The sequence below is a fragment of the Mustela nivalis genome (genome assembly GCF_964662115.1).
Source record: "Mustela nivalis genome assembly, chromosome: 8".
NCBI classification, from domain to species: Eukaryota; Metazoa; Chordata; class Mammalia; order Carnivora; family Mustelidae; genus Mustela; species Mustela nivalis.
In genome coordinates, this window is record NC_139027.1 from 52,940,718 (window position 1) to 52,957,738 (window position 17,021).

The 17,021-nt window shown below is 35.7% G+C and overlaps 1 protein-coding gene across 1 annotated transcript in view; it reads right to left on the reverse strand.

Annotated features, from left to right (window-relative positions):
* GMCL1 (germ cell-less 1, spermatogenesis associated) overlaps positions 1–17,021 on the reverse strand; it is a 40,000-nt gene that overhangs the window by 15,917 nt on the left and 7,062 nt on the right. The window contains exons 3-10 of the mRNA XM_082744065.1: positions 15,939–16,035; positions 14,721–14,818; positions 12,038–12,150; positions 11,335–11,400; positions 9,134–9,218; positions 6,138–6,228; positions 4,271–4,408; positions 1,575–1,644 (exon numbers count right to left, since the gene is read on the reverse strand). Of these exons, the coding sequence (XP_082600191.1) occupies positions 1,575–1,644; positions 4,271–4,408; positions 6,138–6,228; positions 9,134–9,218; positions 11,335–11,400; positions 12,038–12,150; positions 14,721–14,818; positions 15,939–16,035 (758 nt within the window). The remainder of the gene's footprint in view (positions 1–1,574; positions 1,645–4,270; positions 4,409–6,137; positions 6,229–9,133; positions 9,219–11,334; positions 11,401–12,037; positions 12,151–14,720; positions 14,819–15,938; positions 16,036–17,021) is intronic.

Consider the following 17,021-nt stretch of genomic DNA (forward strand, 5'->3'; position numbering starts at 1 on the left):
GAAGTGACACAATTCTATTTCTGCTTCAGAAAGATAACCTGTCGGCAGTGTGGAAGAGCATGGAAGAGGAGAACCTTGGATGTAGACTTCACTACATTATAACCTAACACCCCAGAAACACACTTTCTCGCTTTAGTAGCCCTGCAGCAATGAGGAGGGGCTCAGTATCTATGAAACAGAGCACTTTGTCGCAGTACTATAATCCTACATACATTTCTGAGGGGAGGAAACCCACTCAGTCCAGCTCAGTTTCTTAGTCAGATTCTATGTTCAGTTCATAGATACAGATGAGGGAAAGGTTAAAAAATAAGAACACCTAACATCTAAAAACTGAATATATAAAAGAATGAGGATGATTTTGAAAATATTTCATATATTACAAAAGGCCTCATATCTGAATTTCATTACATAATTAACTTTCTTTTTGTTGTTTTTTGATTTATTATTTCTATTTCAACAATCTTACTATATTTATGTAGGATAAGAGTGCTGTGAATATATTTGGAAAAAGATCGAAAATAAATTATCAATAAAGCAGAAACCAAGAATCCTGGAAAATAACCTCATAATCATTACCACGAGTTTATATAACACTTTCATACAGTCACTGTTTGGATATAAACATAACAGGTCATATATTTTAGCAGGTCTTTTGGTGTATAAAAATGGGTTAAAAAGAGATTGGGGCAAAAATGTCAACCTTAAGGCCTCTTCCACATACACTCTCGGATGGACTGTCTGCTCACACGGTCTATACCAAGGAGCCAGTATATAGATCAAATAATAAGTGTGGAAGCACTTCTGTGACCTGAAAAGCACATCAAAAGAACAGATAATCTGCTTTCCCTTCAGATGAAAAAAAGCACAGAAATATTTTTTCGGGGGGGCATCTATAACTGGATTATGTCAACTCATTTCAGACTCAAAGGTCTTCAAAACACTTATTAGCTAATTAATAAGAATTAGAATTTTATAATACTACCACAAATAAAAGTAGCTCTACCTACATAGAAATATGAAAATCAGGCTTGGCGGAAGCATTATTCCAAGTTGTATTTCCATAGGTTGAAAGAAAATCATTATACAACACTAGGTGAAACAGTTTATGAATTACTCAATTTTTACAAATACAGCAAATGACTATTCAAATGTTCCATTAATTGACCAGAAAGATTATTAATAATACTGATCATGTTATAGAAATATAAGAATAAAAATTGATTAATGATCTTCTTTCTACTTTAACATCTCTTAATTTTTCAATATAATAAATGCATTTAAAAATTCACAGCAGAGGGGTGCCTGGGTGGCTCAATGGGTTAAAGCCTCTGCCTTTGGCTCAGGTCATGATCCCAGAGTTCTGGGATCAAGCCCCACATCAGGCTCTCTGCTCCACAGGGAGCCTACTTCCTCTTCTCTCTCTCTGCCCTCTCTGCCTACTTGTGATCTAAATAAATAAATAAAATAAATAAAATAAATAAATAAAATCTTAAAAAAAAAAAATTCACAGCAGAAAATCCCTGTTTGGGGTTTGTTTGCTTTTTACCAACAGTGTTATAATCGAACATACTTACCCCACCTCACTGTCTTGTTCTGCCCTGAGCATAGCAAGCCATTGTTGTTTGTACACTGAAGACAGCCATTCTAAAATAGAAAAATAAGCATAAAAGAATAATAATAAATATTGAAGAACATAAAGCATTTAAAAATTTTAAGAACTTGATAAAATTGTTCCCTTTTAAAAAAAAAAAAAAGATTTTATTTACTTATTGGACAGACAGAGATCCTAAGTAGGCAGAGAGGCAGGCAGAGAGGGGGTGGGGAGGCTTCGAAGCAGGCTCCCGGCTAAGCAGAGAGCCCGATGTGGGGCTCGATCCCAGGACCCTGAGATCATGACCTGAGCCCGAAGGCAGAGACTTAACCCACTGAGCCACCCAGGCACCCCGACCATTTCTAAACTCAAGTTTAAAATAGCAATAGGGACGCCTGGGTGGCTCAGTTGGTTGGACGACTGCCTTCGGCTCAGGTCATGATCCCAGAATAAAATCTTTAAAAAAAAAAAAAAATCATTAAGCCCATATTGTTATAGCATTTTTATAAAATAAAAACTACCAGCTTTATTTATTGCTTTTTTTAAAGATTTTATTTATTTACTTGAGAGAGAGACAGTGAGAGAGAGCATGAACGAGTAGAAGGTCAGAGGGAGAAGCAGACTCTCCATGGAGCTGGGAGCCTGATGCGGGACTCGATCCCGGGACTCCGGGATCATGACCTGAGCCGAAGACAGTAGTCCAACCAACCGAGCCACCCAGGCGTCCCTGGGCTTAATGATTTTAGTGTGGTAAAGGCTATTTTGCTCTCCTTTAGGATAAACCCTACTTAGATTACATGCATTTATTATTTTCTAAAAGATTTTATTTATTAATTTATTTGACCAGGGGTGGGGTGGGGTAGAGAGTGTACAAGCAGGGAGAGCAACAGAGGGAGAAGGAGAAGCAGGCTCCTCACTGAGCAGGGAGCCCAATGTGGGGCTCGATCCCAGGAACTTAGGATCATGACCTTGGTCGAAGGCAGATGCTTAACCTACTCAGCCACCCAAGGTGCCCCAGATTACATGCATACAAATTAGGACTTAAATTTTTAGTTAAAAGTAGATTCTTGCATTTCCTTTTCATAGATCATATTAATTTTTGTAAGAAACATACCTAAAGTAATATTTTCAGTTTTTATGTAACTTTTATAGAAAACTGAATAAATTGTTTTATTAAATTATCTAATTAGTGGGAGATAAATTATCAGATATATCATGCACACTCAAAATATAATTTTGGGGGGTGCCTGCATGGCACAGTTGGTTTAAGCATCCAACTCTTGGTTCCAGCTCAGACTGTAATCTCAGGGTTGTGAGAGAGAGCTCTACCTTGGCACTCTGCGTGAAGTCTGCCTGAGATTCTCTCTTCCCCTCCCTTTGGCCCTCCTGCCTATTAGCTCACTCTCTAAAATAAATAATTCTTTAAAAAATAATTCTGGCATATTAGATTTAGGCAGCATATTAAAAAGAGATTTTAATTCAGTCTAAATGGAATAAAAGTTATATTTTTCCTTTAATAAAGCAAACCATTTTTTGCACAAGTCTATGTAAAACTGAAATTTTAAAGAAATTTATTAATAATATAGGTAGACTTGGCTTAGTACCATATTTATTTATTTTATTTTTTAAAAAGATTTTATTTATTTGACAGACATAGATCACAAGTACGCAGAGAGGCAGGCAGAGAGAGAGGAAGGGACGAGGGGCTCAAGCCCAGGACCCTGGGATCATGACCTGAGCTGAAGGCAGAGGCTTAACCCACTGAGCCACCCAGGTGCCCAAGTACCGTATTTATTTTTCTTCTTTTACTTATTCCCAACCAAATGTTGTATAAGTATACTTCAAATACTTCAACACTCTTTTTTTTTTTTTTTAAGATTTTATTTATTTATTTGACAGAAAGCGATCACAAGTAGGCAGAGAGGCAGGCAGAGAGAGAGAGAGAGAGGGAAGCAGCCTCCCCGCTGAGCAGATAGCCTGACTCGGGACTCGATCGTAGGACCCTGAGATCATGATCTGAGCTGAAGGCAGAGGCTTTAACCCACTGAGCCACCCAGGCACCCCTCAACACTCATTTTTAAAAGTCTGGTCTAGAGGTAAAAATCCAGAAAAAATAATAGAAGGGAAAGTCAAGTTGGGTCCAAAACAATCCTAGTGAAGCATCTCAGAAAATAAATCAAACTTATTTTGCATATTAATAAACTGCATATGGCCCATTCAAAAAATAAAGTAAAAGTCTGGTCTAAAATAGTGTACTATTACACTTTAATCAGATTAAAGAACACCCATAATTATATATAAACTTGGTACATAGTATACTTTTGTTTTTATTTCAATGTATACATATTAATAAAGAGGACTAGAAGAATTCATCAAGATACTCATTCTAGATGATGGGATTAGTTTCCCTTTGCTCATATTTAAAACAAAACAAAACTGTATCACAAAAACTAGAGTCATTTAAATAGCCTCGGTAGTGCCTAAAGGGAAAATACTCAATATAGAATGTGAACACAGAAAATTACCTATGTAGTATGACTTCACTTTGGTACAAAAATGTGTAATCTTTTTGGGATTAAAGGTAATTTCTATTCTCTTTTTACTCTTTTCTATGACATGTATTACTATTATAATCAGAAAGATAATACTTAAAGTCATAATTAAGTCATGTTCTCTTACCTGAAGGTACTAGAGAATCTTGTTCAATAATTCTTGCAGAGGCCAAATCACTGATAATATACTGTAACCTTAAATGTCTGAATACTGACACAAATGGTTTTCCTTGTTCAGTTTCAAGGAAGGTCATACCTTCAAAATCTATTAAAAAACAGTTTAAATTCAATAGGCATTGTTTTCAAATCTATTTTATTCCTAAATGTTTTTATGGGCAGGGAGAGATACACAAACAGACACACACAGACACACACACACACGTGCAAGCACATGCTCATACACACAGATACACACACATGTATGTCGATTAGAACACAAATAAACTAGTTTTCAAAGATTATATAAACCTGTGGTATATGGATAAAAACTTAGAGATTTAGGAAGAAGCCCCAGGAAATTAATTTTGGTCCCAAGTAGCCTTTGGGCTAGGAATTCAGGTGTACACCTAGTTCTGGGGTTTGGAGCTTCCAGTGCCGCAGGTTTGGGAAAGGATGGTTTGAGAACAGTAGTTAGGATTACAGTATCTCTCTAGAAACCCTCTTCCCAGGGACTGAACACTCCAGTGAAACTCCAGGGCTCAAATGCCAAACATAATGGTCTTCATAAGATTACGCAGGACATGGATTTGTCGCTTGGGGTTCATCTAATTTTTGTTTTATGATAAACACTACTAGCTAATACATTAATTCTCTTAAAATACAAAATAAGATGCAAAGACACTATAGCCATTGATCTGCAACATATGTATTGAAATAGCAACTAAAATATACCAACTAAAACCGAATGATATACTGTCTAATGGTATGCTGGAGATGGATTGCACTGGCTTATAGGAGCTGATGGGTGCATTTCATCTCTCAACTAGGCATTCAGTACCAATAATGTCATAGTGGTAGCTTGAAACTGGCCACACTGTGAGAATTTGTATCATGGAAATTTTAAAACGCTGCAAATCAGGGATTATTTTTTTCAGAGACCAGTATATTAAGACATACATTCGTTATGCAATAACATTTTTTTTTAAGGGAATAATAAACACAAAATTCAAGATAGTGGTTGGGAAAGTCAGAGAGACACAACAGGAAAGAAGCACAGGAGTAGACTGAAGTTACAAATGTTCTAGTCCTTGAAGATGAGTTTGTGGGGGTTCAATATATTACTAAAAATAATAAAAAAATGTAGCCATGCATGGGCTAAAAATAACTGTGAACTAAGAAAATCATGAACTAAGGATTATGATTTACCTACTTCTTTGCACCTGAATTTCTTTCCCTATTATGTTTTAGCAAAATAAAAAATAAATACATTGCATGTTCCACCACTATCCCAGTAAGAATTTAATGGCAGTAGATCTTTATGAATTTATTCAGATCAGTCTTCTCCGAGAATCTGACAAAAATTATGGAAGTTCTCACCTTGCAAAACAGATGCAACACAAGCATACACATAAAGTTCTGCATACACTTTTGGGGGTTAGTTACAAACTGAAGCCTGTAGATGGGACCCCCGCTTTGTTAAGAACTGTTGCCTGATAGACAGGGTTAATGTGTTACAGAAAATTCAGTGTGGTCAAACAAAAGACAAATGTAATCACCAAGACCTGTTGGTGATAAAATAGGAAAGGTGATACTTTGGGGAGTCAAACTATGGTGTTAGTTCAAGGAATAATAATTCAGTTAATACATGCAAGGCATTTTTTTCTTATCCAGCTTTACTTTTCTCAATTTAAATTAGGGGCTGAATTAGATAACTGCTTGAAGTCTTCACCAGATCTAAAATTCTCTAGGTCTACCAATAAGTTAGGACCTGATTTTAATAAATTTCAATTAAAAAGACTCTCAAAATAAGTGCTTAATAAAAATTTCAAGCATACCTTTTCTCCTCTTAGAAAACCAGACATCTGTCTCAGTCAAAAGTTGTTTTAAAGATCCATTCCATGAAGGCACAAGTTGAAGGAACATCCACTACGTTAAAAAAGCAAATTTAAGAAAGAAATTATAAGATTTCATCATGTTACGATTTTACATTCATACTGCTTCCACCTTAAAACGTAATATCTAAAAAAATTAATTTCTAGTATATAAAACTGAAAGAAGTAGAACTGTTCTATGAATGCTTACAAGCTTTAAATTCATCATAGCTCTGGGGCACCTGGGTGGCTCAGCTGGTTAAGCATCTGACTCTTGACTTCGGCTCAGGTCATGATCTTAGGGTTGTGAAACTGAGCCCTACATTGGGCTCCACACTGTATTGAGCCTGCTTAAATTCTCTCTCTTCCTCGCTCCTTCTCCCTCGCTCTCCCTTTGCCCCTCACTCCCTTTCATCATGGTCCAAAGGTCCACAATCCTTTAGTCGTTTTAGTCGTGGTCCAATGATAAAAACTAAAACAGTGTGTGATAAAGAATAAATGAATTCCTGAAGTATTTAAGGCCTCAAACGCAGTATAGTTACACAATTAAAATGCTAAAGGTTTAATATATATTACATTAGTGATTTTACACTCATTTATTCTACTCATCTATTAACTCAATTTTGCTAAGTATCATTAAGGTTATAAAATAATCCTAATTACTTAATATTAATAAATAATTTGATAATAATTTATTTAAAAAGGAAAAAGGAGTTTCTTATTGTTTTATTACTGTTGAGGTAGTATACAGACCAGTTAGGGGCATGGGTTTTTAAATCCTTCCCCTGCCAATTACAGCTGGGCAGATTACTTGATTTTTCTGGGCCTTAATTTCTTCATTTATAAAATGAACATGATACCTCATAGGACATTAAAAGAATTATTATGTGTAACTTACTTTGATCGTGCCTGGCAAACAGTAAGCACTTATCACTACTGGCATAAGAGCAATTACAACAATAGGAAACAATGAATGCTACCACTGGCTCAGAGACAGAAATGGCCTGTCTACCCCTCCAACTCCCCTGCGGCGGGGGTAGGGGGTGGGGTGGGATGTGACGAACACAACCTTTTTCTTCTTTTTTTTAAAGATTTTATTTATTTATTTGACAGAGATCACAAGAGGGCAGTGAGGCAGCGGGTGGGGGGCGGGGGTGGGGGAGCAGGGCTGAGCAGAGAGCCCGATGCGGGGTTTGATCCCAGAACCCTGAAATCATGACCTGAGTCGAGGACGGAGACTTAACCCACTGAGCCACCCAGGTGCCCCAAAACACAACATTAATAAAATGTCATCTCAACCACAAAATAAGCAATTGCAATGATACAACTTAGAACGTGTCTCATTCTCAGTTTTTTTTTAAAAGATTTTATTTATTTATTTATTTATTTGACAGAGAGTATATCACAAGCAGGCAGAGAGGCAGGCAAAGAAAGGAGGAAGCAGGCTCCCTGCTGAGCAGAGAGCCAGCCGACACTCGGGGCTTGATCCCAAGACCCTGGGATCATGACCTAAGCCGAAGGCAGAGGTTTTAACCCATTGAGCCACCGAGGTGTCCCTCATTCTCAGATTTTGAAGCTGTGTTAAATGGAGACTCTGCTGCTGGTGACAAAAGGCTAAAAGCAAAATTATTCAGTGGGAAAAGCAATGAACTAGGACTCACAAACCTGGGTTCTACCTCAAGTCTGCCACTTAGTAACTGTAAGAGTCCTATCATCTACAGAACAAAAAAGATAGCTGATTTGTCACTTCAGAGTTGTGAAAATAAAATCACTTTAAAGATGTTAAAACCTTTCAGACAATATCATATGATCTCTCTGATATGAGGAATTTGAGAGGCAGGAAAGGGGGTTGCGGGGGTGCAGGGAAGGAAAAAATGAAACAAGATGGGATCGGGAGGGAGACAAACCATAAGAGACTCTTAATCTCATGAAACAAACTGAGGGTTGCTGGGGGGTTGGGGTTAGGGACAGGGTGGTTGGGTTATGGACACTGGGGAGGGTATGTGCTATAGTGAGTGCTGTGAAATGTGTAAGCCTGATGATTCACAGACCTGTAACCCCTGGGGCAAACAATACATTATATGTTAATAAAAATGATTTATAAAAAAGAAAAAAAAAGGATGATTCAAAAGTATGAAATGAAACATATGCCTGAAGCGCAAATAAGGTCTTTAAAGAATTTTACCATTTTCTAGAAAAAGTGAAAATTTCATCATGAAGTCATTAATTCAACTTTGAAAACATTTCTGAAAACCATATAAAACATTTAACATTTCTGACTATGTAAATAACATAACAGCAAGCTTGTTGTTGAAAAACATGTGGGAAAAAAACAGAAACATACTTCTAGAATAGAAAAGTATGTAAAACCAAGCAAAGGAAATAGGATGCAAGCTCTCATGGCCCACAGCTTGATATCAACTGCAGACCCAACAGTAAGAGAGGTACCTTGCATTCCCAATAGGAAGAAGCCAACTCTACCATTCTAGTAGGAGAAAGGAAGAATTTCTTCTTGGCCAGCAACAAGCTCAGTCAATAAGAAGATACAGGCAACACGCAACTCTAGCTTTTCTCCAAGGGATTTTGATTCATTCAAAGCAGCCCCTCCCAACTTCCTCTTTCTCTTGATAAAGTAGTGTCCCTCTCCCTTGAGGTCTGGACTTGCTTATGGTTTGTTACAGCTTACATGTCCCAAAGTCCAACTGCTCTACTATTCCCAAATAAATCCATTTTGCTGGTAAAATAACTGGCTATTGTACTTTAAAGGTTGACAAGTATAAAGAATGAAATTAAAATCACTCATGTTAGCAAACAAAGTTTTTTTTTAACATTTTGGCATATTTCCTTTAGCATTTCTTATATTTACACCATTCCTTTATCACTGGACACCAGCTGTGTCCAGTTTTTCACTATTATAAGTAATGCTGAGGTGATGCCCTTACATACTATTATGTCAATACCTTTTTAAGAGCTGTGTACACATCCATCTCCACTTGCATCACAAATAAGTTAGATGAACCAATGAGCTGTTTCATGACATTTATACTAGAAAAGAAAAAGAGAGGTATAGTGAGTTTATCCTCATGCACGGCTAAAACATCTTGGTGGAACTAAAAAATTTAAGTCTTTCTTATGAAAAGAAAATGACATCAGTCTTTTTGCCCAACACAAAGAATCTTAGACAGAAATAACCTATCTGAGCACAAGGATATTTTAATTCAGAGAGAATCCTCTGAAAGGTCTTTCTTTGAACTGACAGGAAAACAAAGAACTTTGATCTGCTGATTAATCAAGTTAAAAAAAGGTCTCAATGAGGTATCTTTTGTTATGCCCTGATAGAGTGGCAGTGTTCCTATTTTGCCTTTCCGGCCCATTCATTGTTTTAAAAAAAAAAAAAAAAAAAAAAAAAAAGGCATTCATCAAAATTCACTGAAACATCTGTATGTTCAAAGTAACCTTTAACATTGAGGGTTAAGAGAATTGCTTAGTCTTAAAGCATGTTTTCATCACTATTAAAGAGCAATATCAAGAAATATGTATTAGTTTAAATTTGGTATCACCAGCTGTTTCTCCCCCTTCCTTTAAGCCGTAAAAACCAGAAGAACCTCTAGGTTTTTAAGATGGCCACTACAATTTATCTTCTTTTTGAAAGACCTCAATGAGAAATTTAAAAAAGGAAAAAGATTAAACTGTTCCTAATTCTTTTCTTTTCTTTCTTTTTTTTTTTTTTTTTTTAAGATTTTATTTATTTGACAGAGAGAGAGATGGAGAACAACCTGGGAGAGTGGCAGGCAGAGGGAGAAGGAGAAGCAGCCTCCCCACTGAGCAAGGAGCCAGATGTGGGGCTTGATCCTAGGACTCTGGGATCATGACCTGAGCTGAAAGCAGACACTTAACCAACTGAACCACCCAGGTACCCTGATGATTTTCAAACCAAACATAATGCAGAGCTTCGTTTATACCTTGCCATTATTAGGTAATGATTTTTTTTGCAGAAAAATACTTCTCAAACTTTTTTACCCGTTACCTCATAAGGGCAGAGGAAAGGAAAGGACCCAGGAATCCAGGAAATGGGTCTTAGCCAAAAAAATAACATTTCTATGATTTCTTGTATTTCATCTTTAAAGCTCAAAGAAACTTGAATTCTCTCTATTCCATATTGTATTTAAATGTAAAAATGTTTATCTTTTCCCCCACCACTTCCCTACCCACCCTTGCAAGAAAAACAACAACAAAAAAACAACCCACAAAAAAAACCCCAACAAATCAGTGAAGTTGACATCACAGGACCCATCTCTTCGAGAGCAGAAACCATAACATAATCACCTCTGCATCCTTCACAGCACCTAACAGAGTACCTTCATATATAGCGGACATTCAAGAAGTGTTTGTTGAAGGAAGGCAGGAAGGAATTATCAGCCGATGTTATTCAAAAGGCCAACCTCATTGTGAATTTGACTTCATCAGGCCTAGCAGAAAGTTTAAAACAACTTCCTTAATTTTGCAGGGGTGCCTGACTGGAGCATGCAACTCTTGATCTCAGGGCTCTGAGTTCAAGCCCCACACTGGGTCTGATTACTAAAAATAAAATCTTTAAAACTTAAATTTTGAAATGGTAAAGAAGGTTTTTAAATAAACTTTTAGGTTCTCAGGGCACCTGGGTGGCTCAGTCATTAAGCAGCTGCCTTCATATCAGGTCATAATCCCAGGGTCCGAGATTGAGCCCTGAGTTGGGCTCCCTGCTCTACAGGAAGCCTGCTTGTCCCTCTCCCACTCCCCCTGCTTGTGTTCCCTCTCTGGCTGTCTCTCTTGCTCTCTGTCAAATAAATAAAATCTTTAAAAAACAAAAGAAAACACAAAAAAACAAACTTTTAGATTCTCTCAGAGCATAGCAAAGGTAAGGTAACACTTGACATTTTTCTATAGTTTTATAGTAACAGTGAATTATTCAATCAAAATTAGTTAAAATAGTAGACATAATACACGTATTATTTATGACAAATTCATGAAGCATTTCTTCAGTTCATAGATGTCAAGATACCTTTCATGAAATTATTCACTTTTCGTAAGTAATATATTTTTGTATAAAGCAAATGCATACTTTAACAAATAACCATTATTTTAGGGTGATTAATTACAATGTTATTTAAAATTAAAATACCTGAGTTCCTTAAAAAGTTCAACATTCTGGTGAGTCATCAAATTGTTGAGAAGCCATTCTAGGCACCTGAAATTAAAACATGGCATTATTTATTACATGATACATAAAAAAAATCCTGTGTTTATGTCTTATATAGTAGGACTTACAGTTAAAATAAAAACAGTTAGTCTTGCCAGAACATGCTCAAATTTTTAAATTTAACAACCAAAAATTTAGTATTGTTTTTGTCAGCAGTTATTAAGGAAATATTCTCTTTATATTAATAAGAGCATTTCTAATTAAGAAAACCTCATTTCAAGTTGGTGTTACATCATTTATGCAGGGGCCTTCACACTTCTATTACCTTCTTTCTAATTTGAAAATGGGTACTATAATACTCAGGAGTTAAAAACATTGCCAGTAGGTGTGCTGATAAATATGTCTATGATGCCTATTACTTAAAAACGATTAATAGAAAATACATGGAGTGACCAGAGTTTTTCTAAGCCACGTATAAGCATGTATAACCCACCCATGGTCATTTACAAAGACAACACTTTCAAGGAATTTACTAATTCATCCAAATGTAAAAAAGAACTTTTTATAACAAAATTCTAGTCCCCTATTTTTTTTTTCTTTCTTACAGCTATACATTCTCTTAAGAAACGAAAGCAGCCAAATTCCCACAAGTGGGATGGGAGGAAAAATAAAAAAGGTAACTCACTTTTTCTTTACAGAATCTAATCCATAGGTCCCTGCTGATGTGTAATAGCCACATACAGTTTTCACATTAATTGTTTCCTTCATTGTCTCACCACACTGCTGTATTAAACCATCCTGTAAATATAAATAAGCACTGGAAAGGCCCATTTCACGTGGGAAAAATTAGCTCTGAATATGTGCTTTTACATATTAAAAAGTAAAAAAAGAAAAAAAAAAAGGAAGAAGGAAAGAAAAGAAAGAAAACTCATTAAGTGCAGCAAGCCTAAATTTTTAAGTCCAATAAAAATACTGAAAAAAAAAAAATCCAGCAAGTATTCAACTAAATACTTGGAATTGAAAAACAGAATGGAGGGGGTAAAAGCAGTAAGGCAGTAAAGTAGAGCTGAATATTGCTATTCTCTTTCTTTTTTATTCTTCCCCTCTCTGGGAACTTTGCAAATTTAAGCAGCATTATGTCTGGTTTGCCCGTTCTTTTAAAATTAAGATCTTTTAACATACTCAGGTGACCATGTGATAGACAAGTAAACAGTATGAATCATCAGAAAGTGTTTATTAAAGTATAAAATACTTATCAACTTCTAAGAGATGCACCTAAAACAAATACATTACTATTTACACTAAAATATTAATCTGAAATGTTTATATGTAAGATTTCAAATGAACTAATTTTATTCAATATATGGAAAGAATGTCACTTTTTACCTAAACTTCTGAAACATATTCATCATGCAAGTATATTATTAAGTTAGTACGTTAAGTCATAAAGATGATGCAGAAAATAGGTTTATGATAAAACCAAAAGGACTAAAGTTAGAAAATAAAGTGTACTTGTTAAAAATAAGTACTGAAAGGATGACAAATTTAAAAAATTAAATGATCCCAGCTAAGTATATTGAGCAAGCTATTTACTAATACTTCAAATAAATAAGTATACAAATGTCACAGAAAAGGAAACTTAGTGAACTTTTTCTAAAGATCAAAATAAAATACTGACCTTCCTTAAGGATTTTAAACTTACCTGAAAGTTATTTGAGACTACTCCCCTCTTAACCTCCTCCGCTTTCCTCTTAACACCTTGTCACCAAGTCCAGTGGATTACCCTTGATTAATCTTTCTTTGATCCCGTTTTTCCTCCCCATGCTTATTGCTACTGCCCTACTTTAGACGCTCACTTGGACTACTGCAATAAGATTTTGTCTCTAATGTACTCATTTTTTCTTCAATACATCCTTTACGTTATTTCTGAAGCATTCTTTCTAAAACTTCTGAAGTAAACTTTCTAAAACTTTTTGATTTGATCTAAAACTTTTGATTGTTCCCCTTTTCCAAAAGGGGAACATGGGTGGCTCAGTTGGTTGGGTGTCCAACTCTTGTTTTCAGTTCAGGTCATGGTCTCATGGGTCATGGGATCAAGCCCCATGGGGTCCTGTGCTTAGAAGAGAGTCCGCTTGAGGATTCTCTCCCTCTGTCCCATCCCTCACTTGCGTACCTACATATAAAGTCTAAAGTATAGAGGGATTTTCACAGTCTGGCCTCTGTTATGCTCTCTGCAACCCTTCTTTTATTGTGCTGGAGCTTCTTATCTCTGTGCTAGAGCCATGTTCCACTCAGATTCTCTGATCCTCTACTGTTTCACATCTCTTAGTATTAATTTGCTCTGTAGAAAATGCTTCCTTCCCCTCTTTTTTGCAAGATAAATACGTTTTCAGTTTTCAAAACTCAACCTCCTCCTTTGTACCACCAAGCTAAACTAACCACTCCCTCTGTTCATCTGCTAAATCCTACAGAATGTTTATTATCGTATCTATAATACTGGGCAGTTCTCACTTTATCTCTGGGTCTATTTATCAACCCTCCCTCCCCCATTCCACACACACATTATATTGTGAGTTTCCTGAAGGCGGGTACTATGTCTTAATTTACCTTTAAATTCCTATGCCTAGTTTGACACATTGCTCAATATACTTCTGTTGAAAGAACAAATCTGTCATTCTACCAATGGATTATATATATTTATGTGGTTTACCACAATTATTTCATAATTAAGAAAAAGTTGACAAAGTGGGCACTCAATGTTTTTCAAACCCATGACCTAAATAAATTTGTAATCGTAAGTGATCTGCTTAATAACAGTCAAGATAAATCATTAATGAATAGAGATCTGTAAATGGACTTAGACAAGTAAACTCTTACATTATAGTAATTCTAAGGTATCTACACTGAAATAGCTTGCATTCATCTTACACAGACGGGATGACCCCCTGAGTTATAATAAATCGGTTTTCACTGAGCATTTTACTTTATATTTTTTTGGGTTAAGCATTTTAAGTGACTTATCACAAATGACATATTTACACATTTCATTTTTATTTTTAAAAATTATAAAAAGCTAAGCTTTTTGTTTTTAGAATAGATACTTTTTTTTTTTTAAGATTTTTTATTTATTTATTTGACACAGAGAAAGATCACAAGTAGACAGAGACACAGGCAGAGAAAGAGGAAGGAAAGCAGGCTCCCTGCTGAGCAGAGAGCCTGACACGGGGCTTGATCCCAGGACCCCAGGATCATGACCTGAGCCAAAAGCAGGGGCTTTAACCCACTGAGCCACCCAGGTGCCCCTAGAATATATACTTTGAAACAAAGATCCAACTGTGATCCTTTCTTTGAAGAATGTGCATACTCACCAACTGCAACATACAAGCTGCTGCCAAAATGGCAATAACTCGACTGGGCTTTATTAAGACATCATCTCTATATAGCGACCCAAAGGCAACCTGCAGTGCTGAAAGCCAAAGTAGACCCAGGGAATGAAATAACAGTGACATCTATAAAAGTATTACAAAAATAACAATAATGACCATCTTTATACTTGAAGACATATATCAAAATGTAGTACGTACATAAAAGGTTAAGAGAAGTATCACTATTTAAAATGCTAGGAACGGTAACTGATTAATGGTGCTAATTTAATAACAATGTTACAAATTGCCATTTATTCTACCTAACAGAGTTGAATTCTTCTACAACTAATCTTGATATTAAGATACTCTTGGAAAAAGTTTTATAAAGATACCCTGAGTAGACCAATCATTAAGCAACACAGACCCCATGATGATCTTAACCCTGATGTTTCAGTGCTTCCTTCTTGGGGAGTGGGGAATAGCACCTGGTCCACTCCATGAAACACTCTCCCTGAGCCACCACAGCTATCTAGGCCTGTCCTTCCTTCTCTCCACTGTCACTCTTGCATGTGTTTTATAAATATCCTTAACTTTTCTCTTTGCCTATGTTGTGAGTACTGGGTACTTACACTTGGGCAATCAAAGAGGGGAGCAGAGAAGGAGAAGTGGAACAGGAATTAGGAGAGTGACAGGACCACTGAGGCTCACTAAACTGCTGAGGCCTAAAATAAGTCCCTAAATCCTCTGGGCCTCTCGGCTTCCTCATCTAAGAACTCAGAGCTCTTAAACACTGATTACATGATTCATACCCTCTTGTTCCCAGAGAAAGTCTTCATACATGGGAAATAATCAATAAACACTATATACCAGCTTTTCTTTCCTTTCCTTTTTTTTTTTTTTTAACCAGCTTTTCTATGTGATTTTTAAAAAGAGTCATACTCTTCCCTCCTTCACCCTACATCCTCCGTATCCCAGGCAGATATAATTATGAACAGTAAACAGTAAACAGATTGATAAGGCCTACAAGTAGATTAGGAACAGATAGAACAGAATTGGTAAAAACTATGGAGCTGAGAAAATGAATACAAAGCTGACACTCTGGGGTATTAAATGAAGCTTTCTTCTAGCCTATAAGGTTGGAAGAAAATATTTATTTTCTACCAAAAGCATAAAAAGGTTATGTTATAATTTTTAAATAATAGTAATTATGGTGATGGTTACCTTCTATATCAATATTCTGGTCCGGAATCTCCAGTTCAATAATATTCATGCTGGATTCTTTCCAAGAACCACTGAACATACTAGAAAAGTAGCCAGACTTAAAAAACAAAACAAAACACCCAATTATCCAGTACTTTCTGTGTCTTCCAAATTATTTTCCCATTTCTAATTCCAACTAATTCTTCTAACAAAATGAATCCATATTATTTTAGGAGAAAAAGAATAGCTAAATTTGTCTATAGGATAATGAAATTAAGGATATTTTAGGTATGTCAAAATACTTTGTTTAGTATCAATTTAATGAAAATTAAACCAAATTCTCATATTACTATCTGAACTGAATTCCTATATTACTTTTGAAGCTTACATTAGTTTTTTTACTTAGTTCAAACAATTTCTAAGTCTATTACAGGTATGTTTTCCTTCTCAATGACATTCTAAATTTAAGCTTAGAAAATACAGCATATATTTAAGACTCTCATAAACCTATGACAAGACATAACGTAAATACAAGATCATGCACTGAGAAGAAGTGAAGACTAAGAACCCTCCTACTGTTAAATCCTTACTGTTGGTGGGATGATGCCCAGAAATCAGGATTAATCTAAAGTTTAATCTAGTCAGAAAATTCCAGAATGGACCTCAATTCTTGGAAAGGTACCAGAATGGATGAAGCCTTTAGTTACCTTCTAGATAGCACCTTCCATAATTTGAATACTTTGGAATACATCAAAGAGTAACTAATTTTACTGAATACTTAGTATGTATAAGGCACTGTGAATATAGCAGTAAACAAAACAGACATTGTTTCTGTCCTTAGGGGCTTACTATATTTCAGCATGTGGTTTATACTATAATCAATATAGTTGCTCTTGAGAGGGAAAGCCTTCACTGAGGCATTCTCATCCTTAAATCCACAAAAGTGCTTTCAGTGATTAAAAAAAGAAGTTATGGACCCTATCCTCAAGTTGAGACCAATATTCTGATATATTCCCTGAGCTATATATTTCAAGCCAAAGTAAACTTGTTCAAAAAAATTAAATAAAAACCGCTATGATTAAATTCTTATAGAAAAAGTTCTTT